The following is a 12630-nucleotide window of genomic DNA, read 5'->3' as shown; positions in this document are numbered from 1 at the left end:
AAGTATTTTAGCTGAGGAAGCTTCTGTGATTTGAAGCGAAATGTCCTCACGTCAAGCAACCCAGTCCAGTCGAAGATTCAAGCTTCTCTACCGTAGTCTAAGAATCACCCACAGAGGGAGTTCTGTTAAGAAAAACAAGAGCAATGCCAAACCTGCTATGGTGGCCCTGAGCAAAAGGGATTGAATATACAATAAGTAACAACTGTATTTAAATTCTACAGAAATAAGTAGTTTTAAAACAGTATGATAATGTTAATTTAGTAGAAAAATGCAGGTGAATTTACTGGTTTAAAATGTGTTTTTACTGTATTTGTTGCAACCACAGCTGCCAGTGTTTTACTATAAAATCAACAGATTGTTTTTTTTTTGTTTTGTTTTTTTTAGCATTTTTTAGCACAGTTTAGCATAACTGGTGTCGCCAATCGAACAGTGGTTCACCCTAAAAATCACCCCCGCCTTCACTGCACGTGTCATTTCGGAGCGTCAGCAGCGATTCACCAATTATCTCCTCATTTCTGCTTAAAACTTACTTTAGAAAGGGGTTTCAATTTGTCATCTGATGGTTAATAATCACATTATTCCCTTTGATCGCTTTGGATTTAGAGACTCAGACTCAGAGAGTCAGACTCAGATGTGGTGGTGTCGCGCTCTGATCCCTCCCTCATCGTTTATTATGAAATAATGCTGAATTTATGTAGAAGTGATTGTTGTACACAGTAAATGTTGCAGAGTAAAATATACTCTGCCAGGATAACATTTGTCCCCAGTCCAAATAGAATTAAATGCACTCTATTATAGAGTGAAATCAGCTCTACTGTCTTGTCAAATCATGTTTTTCAACTCCAATAAGAGTCATTCACAGCATGATAGAATTTGGACTGGGACCATATGTTATCCTGACAGAGTATATTTTACTCTGCAAAATTTAATGTGTACAAAAGCTTCAGGTTTTTGTCGTTGAGACAGATGATGACTGGAGTGCAATTTTAAGCAGAAACGAGTCGATAATGACGCATGCGCAGTGAAGGTAGGAGGACCAATTTTTAGGGGGGACCATTCGCACACAAAGCGTGAACAGACGAAATATACTGTTGCTTTTGTTATGCCAGGACTTGTGTACTGATTCACAAGCAGATAATTATCAAATATATTTAAGCATCTCGTACTGACAAAACACTAAGCAGGATAGAGTTGTAAAGGGTGAGCCAGGGCTGTGTGCATGAGATATGGACACACTATTGTACAGTCTTATAAGACACTGCCCTGACTGTATGACAAAACAAGAATCTGTTTTTATATGCAACATGTCCTCTCACCTATTACTAAATCTGATATTCAATTTCTACCCTGACCTCTGAAACCCAACCACACACAACAGACAAGAAGAGAAGCAATGTTTAAATGTCACTTACTATTACTATTATCATTATTTTTAAATATCTATACTGTGAAAAATTCATATTTTACAGTTTCTGTCAAAACATCTAAAATTAGCATTAAAATGTTTAATGATGGAACTGACTAAGAGATTGTTGCATAATCAACCGTGGTGTGATCGAGCACCAAGTAGCTGCTGTCTAATGAACCCGACAGAGGACAAAATTAATACACTTACATCCACAATGAAGAAGTCAAGCCAACACCAGGCATTGGTGAAATATTTGACAAATCCATAAGCAACCCATTTCAGCAACATCTCCAGGATGAAGATGTAGGTGAACACCCTGTCGGCATACTCCAGAATTATACGAATGGTCTTCCTCTGCTCAATGTAGACATCCTCAAAGGCCTGTCGTGAGATGAGAATTATACATCAACAGTGAGGAAAACACTTGTAACATTACTTGATAGATGTTATGATTCTGCTCATGAAAATGAAATGTAATGGCATTTTAGCAGTATTATCACTAAAAATGATTTACTGTGCTAAAAAAATAAGTTCTATGTGCATGAACTGTTTTTACATAACGGCTGAGTAGGTCCTTGTCATTTGATTGGTGCTTTGTATGTCACATGACATGGATTATTCATCCCATTTGTGTTGCATTGCATTTAGAGTGCGATTTGGTTCCATTTAGAGTGCAAATTTGGTTCCATACATTTGGTATCATTGCACCCTGCACGCCCACACACACACACACACACACACACACACACACACACACACACACACAGAAAACGCGCACACACACACACACAAAACAAATCCACTGCACTGTAGGCCATCTGAACGCTGTTAGTAGGAAGTTAGAATGAAAAGCTGGACAAATTTCTCAGGTTTTTTTCGCTGCACTGAGGAAATACGCAGTCCTTTTTTTGGTAGTACACGCATGCACAAGTGCATCCCTTTTGTGTGAGCGCAAGCGCGCGCACTGTGCACATGCGGGACAACAACACAAGCGATGACGATTTAATTTAACTAACTGACAGTGCTAGTTCCTCAGTCCAGCCAAAAATCACGTCTGTTTTTCATCTGAACAGCTCTTCATGCACCCAGACGGCTTACAGCAGAGTGGATTTGTTTTGTGTGTGTGTGTGCACACGCGCATCGTTGTGTGTGTGTGTTACAAGAAGTCTTTTTTTTTTTTTTGGAAGTATGAAGGCAGTGCACAGCATCACCGGACTACACGTCACAATTTGGACTCCTATTTAAAGTTTGCGTTGGACTTTAGCAGCAGTGGAACACCAAAATGTAAGTCCCTTTTCTGTTATTTATAAATTAATAAACTATCAAATGACAAGGATCTATTTTAGCTGTTATATAAAAACAAATAATGAATGTTTTTACAGTCTTTCAATGGTAAGAATATTTAATTTGGTGAAAGCTGGAACAGACCATTCAACGAGGCGAAGCCCATGAAATATTCACACCACTGAACTCATAAACATTCATTATTTGTATAATGATTCATCCACCATTAATGAAACTGTTCATTAGTCATTATTGTTCATTTTGGAGTGATTGCCAAGCTTCAGAACATCACAACTAGATCCCATCTTGAAAAATGTTTTTTTTTTCTCTCTCTCTGATCACATAGCCCTTTGTGATTAATTCAATTGGCAAATGTCCTCATCTCCTCACGAGCATATGTGTCACGACCTCCGTGGTGTATACTTGGTTTAATCGAATTGAAATGTTCTGAATGTTTTCAAAATGAATGTTGTGTTATTTCTATTTTTTGTGATAGGTATACGCCATGTTCCTCACCAGGGCACCACTACTGAGGAGGATCATGAAGATGATCAGGGTTTCAAACCAGTTGTGCTCCACAATCAGGTAGCAGGTTTTTCTCAGGTACCACCAGCTTTTTCCCCAACCGATAGTGATGTCAACATCACAGCACTTATATTTGGCTACACAAGCTGAGGAAATGGAGAAAAGATGACATTTAGCAGCATTAGAAAACATGAACAGCTGTGAGTAGTACTAGTCTGTGGATTTAAAATAATCTATAAATAAACATTATTTCAACATGTATCAATCGTCCTTTTTCAAATGACTTTTTTTTTTTTAATTGATGAATACGGAATAGAAAATCTGAATAACTATGTGGCAACTGTATGATTCTTTCAGTGTGTTCTGTGGCTGCATTCACACTATACCTCTACCAAAAAAATTACTGTATATAAATTTGGCAAGTGTGACATTTATACAGCTTTGTTTTTGTTTGCTTCAGTTATGGTATCTTTTCTTTATTTATTATTTGCTTGTTTCTTTATGTTTATTTTCTTTTATTTTCATGTTTCACATTATGCATTTAAAATATCAAACGGAGGAAGAACATTAATATTGAATAAATGACTATTATAATAGTAGTGAAGTTCTTTGCATAATGGTTTATCAGTAATTCTTTATTAGCTCATAGTTTTATGTTTTCCATTTTCTTTGAGCCACAGTATTGTTTTAAAATCTGTAAACTTGTAGGTTTGCTTAAAATTGTTTTGTAGCCAGCTGTTTATGTCCACTTGAGGTGGGGAAAGCTTTTGTGTAATATGTTAATCATAATTTAACCTAGTAAATACTTCTCTACTATTCCAGTGTTCCTACCATGGAGCAGGAACTATATTTCATCTGTGTCAAAGATGCAAGTAATTAAACTTCCCTTTCAGTTTAGGGAATAACAGAATGGGCCCCATTTTGATGGCAGATGCAAAGACTTGTACAGAGGGCACAAGCCCCTTTGGGGTGTGCTTGAATGTACCGGTGCAAAGTACCGGAGAGCTGTATGCAAAAGGGTTAGCTTTATTGTATTCATTATTCATGGTTGTTTGGTAGTCCAAACAAGATTTCAACCACACAGAGTGCACCCGTCCTTTCCCTTTATATTGGAAAGGATTTGTGGCTCATGAAGAGACTAATGCCAGCCTATCAAGAGTGCACAGGAGTGTACACTGACAGTGGCTCCCTAAGGTGAAGCAGTGAAGCAGCAAGGTGAGGGGTTTTTTGCTAGCAATGTTTACTGATATTTCATAAATGGGGGTCATGGTTGTTTTCGATATACATTTGTCATACACATTATGAGGAAAGTGTTGCGCAGCGGCCCAAAGCTCACTCATGGTACAGCGAGTCCTAAACAGGAAGTGCCAAATTTTGAATCCACAGTAAAACTTGAAATGTTCAAATGTCAAACACTTCCTGGATTGACAGACGAGATCGCATGGAATCTCGCCGGAACTCAGTGGCAAAGCTCAGACTCAAACAGGAAGTGCCAAATTTTCAGTCACAGTGAAACAGGAAATGTCAAATGTTGAACACTTCCTAGTATGTGTGGAGCATGGGGTTTCACTGAACTCCCCTGAAATCTGATTGGACACAGATGGTTGACATGTCACGGCACCGCACATCTGGTTGAAAGAGCTGCATTTTGAAATCAGTGAGTCACATTGACTGCTAGGTTCCTCCTGTCCAGTAGTTAGTGCTGTATACCACAAAAAGTTCTAATCCACCTGAGTAAAAGAAGAAAAATGTTTGCCTCAGATTTGAACTGAACACGTCGTTTGAACTATGGACTTCTAATGACACCAAACTTATATTGGTGAGTAAATGACCATATTTTATGCCAGAAATGAGGTCCAGGTTGTTAAAAGCAGCATTTCTCCTTTAATTCGGGTTGCCTTATACACTCGTTTAAGCTAACAGACAGTAGCTGGTTCATACTCTGTTGGCTTATTACTGCAGCAGAAAACTGAAACAATCCTTCAAATGGTGATACAAGCATCAAATTCAGCACAAATACAACTTAGACATTACACTTTTAAAATCAATAGGCAGCCAGGTAGGGGTCAATTGAAAAATTACACAGGGTCAAAATTTGAAAACTAAAAAATTTGGAAACTACATCACATTACTTGTCTAATGATAAAGATTCCAAAAAGGTATAGTTTGGGCTATCTGTGACTGAATGTTATGGAGTTTTGGGGTAAAAATGGCAAGAATGGTGACAAAGGTCAATTTCAGTTTGTACAGGGGTCAAAAGGTAAAGAGTTGCTCTAATTTTGGTAAAACGTGATGCATATAATTGGTTGAGTTAATAGGATTAATAAATGGAATAGTTTTGACAGTGTTGAATGCTTGGTCTCCAAACTAAAGGTCAAACAAGGTCAATGTCCATTGGATTCTATGACGTGTCATATGTTACCCTGTAACATGAACTAAGCATGACACATGATGGTTTTACTTTTTAAACCCATTAACTCAACCAATAATTGGCATCATTTTTACCAAATTGGAGCAGCTTTAACTTTTGACCCTGTACAAACTGAAACTGACCTTTGTCACCGTTCTTGCTGCTTTTACCTCATAACTCCAAAACATTCAGTCACAGATTGCCCAAACTATACCTTTTTGGAATCTTTATGATCAGGCAAATGATGAGGTGGTTTTGTATATGATTGGAGCATCTTTTAATTTTGGCCCCTGTGTAATTCTTCAATTGACCCCTACCTGGCCGCCTGTTGAAAATTCAAGTGGCCAATCAGTTTTTTCAAAAGAGTTAATGTCTATGGAGTATTTGTGCCAAATGTGATGCTTGTATCACCATTTGCAGGATTCCACTCTAAATATTCTCTTATCTGCTGCACTATATATGAGACGTAAGATGCTGCTCCTCAGTGTTTCTCAATTGCCCTCAAAACTATTGGAACACTTGGTATTTCACACATTTTAATTTGTTTATTCCATTTCAATTACATTTTTTTTCTAAAATTATCTTCCTTAACTCAAACTGAAAGCAAATCTCTACAACTTGATATAAATGAATTACAAATAGAAGTGGTGTAGAGGAGGATTTTCTTAAAAAGAAGACCTGAAAGTTCAGCTACAATTTGAAAGAAAGTACATTTGAGATGAAAGCTGAAGATGAAATGATTTGATATTTTGGTGAAAGAAAGTTTTTGTATTTCTTCATACTGATGTAAATAAAGTCCAAGACATATTCAGTGACTTGGAAATGTTCCATCCCCTGACTTGTCTAAAGAAAACTGGCAATAAAACTGATTATTATTTACAGGTTTGATGCTCAAGTTTAGAGATTTGATTTCAGTTTGAGTTTGAGGAAGATAATTTAAATTTTTTAAAATTCTTTATTTTTTGTATTTCATGTATTTAAAATGGCATAAACCAATTAAAATGTGTGAAGTTCCAAGTGTTCCAATACTTTTGAAGGGCACAGTATCCTAACCTTATGATGAGTGCAAAATGAGTGTGGTATTATTACTGTTTTGTTTAGGAATGTTTAATTTTCACTGTTGCTGCACTTTGTGTCAAATCATAGTCATATCATATATATTTATATGACAATACTGAGATACGATAATTTGGCCATATTGTACAGCCCTACTGTCAACGAGCTGAAAACTTTGAATATTAATTTACATCTACATTTAAAAAAATGCTTAAAGTGGCAGGGGGTTAAGAGGGCTGTAAGTGGGGGTCAGAAGAAAAATGCTTAGAAAGGTGGGGGGTATGGTGGGCAGAGCTCTTCCAAAAGCTGAAAGGTGCTCCCATGCTCCCAAGAACCATTTTACTGAAAAAAGTCTGAAGGACATAAAGGAACATGGTCAGATGGCGAGGAGCTTTTCCAGGCATGTGAGAGGCAAATAAACAAAAATGCTTAAAAAGATGGGGGGTCTGGGGGAGGGGGTAGAGTCCCCCCAGAAGCTGAAAAGTTTTTGCCATGCTAATGCTCCCCTGAAGCATTTACTCAAAATAAAGTCTTAAGGACCTAAATGACATGGTGACATGCTGACGAGCTTCACTCATTCATGTCCACGACATATACATATTATATAAATAATGTCACCTGTCTCTGAGAGAGGGAAAGAGAAAAGGTAAATAGGATAGGGATTGAGTGAACGGCAGATCTCTTGTGAAATATGAGAGGTTTTCCTTCCTTTCTGCTCTTTTTTTCTTTCTCTACAGTGACCATGATGTGCCATCATGTTAATATTCCATCATTGCAGGTGACTGGTGACGATATCTGCAGGAAAGCAGAGTGTACTGCCATCGAGAAGCTACTTACGTATGTAAAGCGTGTCTTACTGTTGCCAGGGTTTTTGTACAGTGCAAAGCAGCACTAGATTTTACACTCAGTTTTTGATGGTCTAAGGCCCTGATTCCAAGGCCGGGGTCCAAGCACCCCCTTAGCGGGGCACCACAGATCACGGGGGGTGCCTGAGGTTTGTCTATTCTGAGGTTATCAAAAGTATAATTTCAACTACTAAATAAAGTCACAATAATATACTTACTTGACAAGCAAAGTAATCACAAAGATAATTTTCTTTGGATGATCCAAATGGAAAAGCATGAGAACCTATCATGTCATTTTCACCCACACCCCACCTCTTAAAACAGGTGGAATGAATCTTTTTTTTTTTTTTTTGGTGCAAGTTAGCAGATCTGAAGAAAAATGGTTGGGAAACACTGGTTTAAGACACAGACACATTCTGATAACAGATGACATTCTTCCAGCTTTGTGTCCGACCACACTTCATTTTTAGACCAACACTCCCACACGAGCACAAGTGCTATTGTGATGTGGAGGACGAAGGTGCTAGGGATAAAAATAACATCTGCTTCAGGTGGACAAAAGCAATGTCATTTAACCTGGGCATTGCGTTGTGTATGCGATAGGACCCAATTAGCATGTCAGGGGCCCTGAGTCTTTTTGACTGTTTTTCTCTTCTAACAATCTGTGGTTTGAGTCACTGACAATTGAGGACCTCTGTGAGAAATTATGATTTTTTGTCACACTACTGTAAAAGGAATATCATCAAAATTTTAATTATATAATGGGATCGATAGACAGACGGAGCATTCACGATTCATGGATATTATGTTGTTTCTGGTTATAGGTCCTTTACACAGCAGCTCTATCATCTTCACTCAGCCCAAAGGAACATCTGCACTGTGGAGTGAAGGTGACCGTTGACACAGGAGCAACACCCTCACCATCTGTCCAACATGGCTCGGGTTCCATGTATTCCTCCACTGTCTCCACCACCACCACTTCTTCCACATCTGGCTTGATGTCAATGGTACTACCCTCTGATGAACTCGTATCATCCAGCTACAGAAGTTTGGATACACAGATGCACAAAGAGTTTCAGAAATATTTCAGTTTTCATTACATGTGAGGAATCAACAACTAAAGTAAAAGTTTAAATCTTAAACTCTCTCAAAACATTCTTGAGTCTCTGAGAAATTTTAAATGTCATTAAATCAAAGTTGTTTAGTTGGTTCAAGCTTTTATCTTTTATCTCTTCTTAGATGATTTCTAAAGTGACATTAATAAGGGCCCCTTCACACATAGTACGAATGTGGTCCACATACGCATGAAGTGCACATGAAGCAGGACTCGTATGCAAAACGTGTAAAATCATAGCTGCCTCCAACGCCTCGTACACCTGTTGCTACAACTATTTGTGCACACCAGTGGCTGAAAGACAGAGTGTGCGCTGTAAGAGCCCATCGAACCCTCTCGCAGCAGGTGTCGGCCAAATTTCAGCTGACACACATGAACATCTAACACCGCTTTTTTGCCACTTTGAAAATGTGTGGCCATTCACGCTGTTAACACGAAAACAGTCAGCAGACAATCACTGTCGAGTTGGATGTGAAATTTGTCTAAGTGCCCCACGGATGTGGAGTTGCAAAAAGCCACACACGTGCTGCATGTGTCTCACATGTGTGCGCATGTGTTGCTCCCCCCCAGCATGCCAGATGTGTTGGGGGGAGGGCACACTTGCATAAAATGCTTATACAGTAGTGTTCAGAATAATAGTAGTGCTATGTGACTAAAAAGATTAATCCAAGTTTTGAGTATATTTCTTATTGTTACATGGGAAACAAGGTACCAGTAGATTCAGTAGATTCTCACAAATCCAACAAGACCAAGCATTCATGATAAGCACACACTTAAGGCTATGAAATTGGGCTATTACAACCCCTGGCAATAATTATGGAATCACCGGCCTCGGAGGATGTTCATTCAGTTGTTTAATTTTGTAGAAAAAAAGCAGATCACAGACATGACACAAAAACTAAAGTCATTTCAAATGGCAACTTTCTGGCTTTAAGAAACACTGTAAGAAATCAAGAAAAAATTGTGGCAGTCAGTAACGATTTACTTTTTTAGACCAAGCAGAGGGAAAAAATATGGACTCACTCAATTCTGAGGAATAAATTATGGAATCACCCTGTAAATTTTCATCCCCAAAACTAACACCTACATCAAATCAGATCTGCTCGTTAGCCTGCATCTAAAAAGGAGTGATCACACCTTGGAGAGCTGTAAGAAACTGTAAGAAACCGCCTAAAGGAAATGGGATTTACATACGGAAAAGCTAACGAAAGCCATCATTAAACACCTAAACAGAAAAAACAAGGTACAATGGGCTAAGAAAAGCAATCGTGGACTGATGGATGACTGGATGAAAGTCATAGTCAGTGATGAATCTCGAATCTGCATTGGGCAAGGTGATGATGCTGGGAAACTTTTGTTTGGTGCCAGTTCCAATGCAGATTTATAAAGATGACTGCCTGAAGAGAACATGTAATTTCCACAGTCATTGATGATATGGGGCCTGCATGTCAGGTAAAGGCACTGGGGAGATGGCTGTCATTACATCAGCACTAAATGCACAAGTTTACGTTGATATTTTGGACACTTTTCTTATCCCATCATTGAAAGGATGTTGGGGATGATGAAATCATTTTTCAAGATGATAATGCATCTTGCCATAGAGCAAAACTAGTGAAAACATTCCTTGCAAAAAGACACATAGGGTCAATGTCATGGCCTGCAAATAGTCCAGATCTTAATCCAATTGAAAATCTTTGGTGGAAGTTGAAAGAAAATGGTCCATGACAAGGCTCCAACCTGCAAAAGCTGATCTGGGAAACAGCAATCAGAGAAAGTTGGAGCCAGATTGAAGAAGAGTACTGTTTTGTCACTAATTAAGTCCCATGCCTCAGAGACTGCAAGCTGTTATAAAAGCCTGAGGTGGTGCAACAAAATACTAGTGATGTATTGGAGCGTTCTTTTGTTTTCATGATTCCATAATTTATTCCTCAGAATTGAGTGAGTCCATATTTTTTTCCTCTGCTTGGTCTAAAAAAGTAACCGTTACTGACTGCCACAATTTTTTTCCTGATTTCTTATAGTGTTTCTTAAAGCCAGAAAGTTGCCATTTGAAATGACTTTAGTCTGTGATCTGATTTTTTTCTACAAAATTAAACAACTGAATGAACATCCTCCGAGGCCGGTGATTCCATAATTTTTGCCAGGGGTTGTAGTAAAAAAAAGTAGAAAAGGGGGTGTTCACAATAATATTAGTGTGGCATTCAGTCAGTGAGTTTGTCAATTTTGTGGAACAAACAGGTGTGAATCAGGTGTCCCCTATTTAAGGATGAAGCCAGCACCTGTTGAACATGGTTTTCCCTTTGAAAGCCTGAGGAAAATGGGACGTTCAAGACATTGTTCAGAAGAACAGCGTAGTTTTGATTAAAAAGTTGATTGGAGAGGGGAAAACTTATACACAGGTGCAAAAAATTATAGGCTGTTCATCTAAAATGATCTCCAATGATTTAAAATGGACAAAAAAAACAGAGACGCATGGAAGAAGCAATTCCATGTCCTTGTTGATTTCAGGCATTTTTCTGCACTGATTACAGGCCAGCAATGGCAGCGCAGTGGCAAAGTTTCCTTTTGGTAATCAGAGCTTAAAGGTTTGAATCCTGTGATTGGCAATTTTTTCTTAACCAGAGTTATTTAACTACAGGGTTCTGTATTCTGTCTCCGTTTATGTATTATTTATATCAACCCAGTGATATTTACTTATTATACAGCTGTTTTTTATTCTACTGTTCTCCAAGTGGCGCGATGTGGTGCAGCTGCTCACACTGTACTCCTGTGTGTGCGAAACCATTGCAGCATGAGTTTTTAATTTTTAATTTATTTTTTGTCACAGCAGAAGAAACCACATCGCGCAGCTGCCCGTCGGCGCCATGTTTTTGTGGTTCGCTCATACGAGTTGTTCCGCCGTGAGTCACCCTGAGTTGTACTTATTCGTACAGCCCAGTCTCACGTTTTTTTCGTGATCCCGTGACGAAATGAGTCAAATTTTCGTGACTGGGTTTTTTTTAACTCACTATTATTAACCCTACTCCTACCCCCAACCCTAACCTTAGCCATTACCTAATCCTACTCCTTCCCCCCACCCTAACCATAACCATCCCGACCGCCCCCGCCCCCCCACTTCACTTTTAATTTCATGCAGCCATTACGGAATGAATCAGAATGAATTCATGCTGCCATGACGAAAATGAGGCGCTTTTCGTCACAATAGCACGAACCAATAGATTATTTTGTGCTGCTGAATCATGACTTGTTGATGTCTGTGTATCGTATTGGAGTTATGACAGCATATATCTCAATGATGTAACAGCATTTAAATAATGGTAACTTAATATTCTTCTGTTGCCATGTTGATTTGTCTCTTTTTATTTCTTTGTTTATGTTGTTGGGATAGTTCTGAAGAAGACTTGTTACAAGGATTGGATAATGTTGATGTTCTGCTCTCACTGACCTCTTTGCTGTTCTCGTTGTCTGACTCACTGCTGAAATCCTCTGTGTTGAGGTTCTCAAAATCAGACTCTCCCACAGCTATCGGCACGCACACAGTCAGATTTGGGTTGTGGATGAATGACATATGGTCCTCATCGATCATATACTTGCCAACGCTGCTACCGATGCCACTGGTGGTGCCATTGCCATTCTTGGCATAATCCAAGTCACGGTTGATGTCGGCGTGGTTAGCAATACAGTTGAGCTTCTTATCATACATGTCATCCAAAGGCTTCTGCTCGTCCTCCATCGGGGGTTTCCTGAGTAGACTCGCCACCAGAAGCCTCATCTTCGCTTTTATCCAGGCAATACCTTTCTTAATGCGCATGACAGAAATCTGCAGATTGTTGGGCTCACCATCGTCATCTGTTGCAGCCAAGTTGTCGGCACTGAAAGAGCTCAGCAGCAAGGCAAGGAACAGATTTCAACACTTTGGACACAAGAAAAAACACTCACTAGTTCAATTTCAAGTGCTGACACACTTAACAACACTTTATTAATAAAT

At 38.8% G+C, this 12630-nt stretch overlaps 1 protein-coding gene across 1 annotated transcript in view; it reads right to left on the bottom strand.

Moving 5' to 3' along the window:
* scn8aa (sodium channel, voltage gated, type VIII, alpha subunit a) overlaps positions 1 to 12630 on the bottom strand; it is a 223578-nt gene that overhangs the window by 30496 nt on the left and 180452 nt on the right. The window contains 4 exon segments of the mRNA XM_034172325.1: positions 1616 to 1789; positions 3209 to 3363; positions 8450 to 8567; positions 12088 to 12555. Coding sequence (XP_034028216.1) covers positions 1616 to 1789; positions 3209 to 3363; positions 8450 to 8567; positions 12088 to 12555 — 915 coding nt within the window.

Source organism: Thalassophryne amazonica, chromosome 6 (assembly GCF_902500255.1).
Source record: "Thalassophryne amazonica chromosome 6, fThaAma1.1, whole genome shotgun sequence".
In the NCBI taxonomy this organism is placed as follows: Eukaryota; Metazoa; Chordata; class Actinopteri; order Batrachoidiformes; family Batrachoididae; genus Thalassophryne; species Thalassophryne amazonica.
Note: the sequence above shows the minus strand (reverse complement) of the source record. Positions and strands in the feature narration are given on the sequence as shown.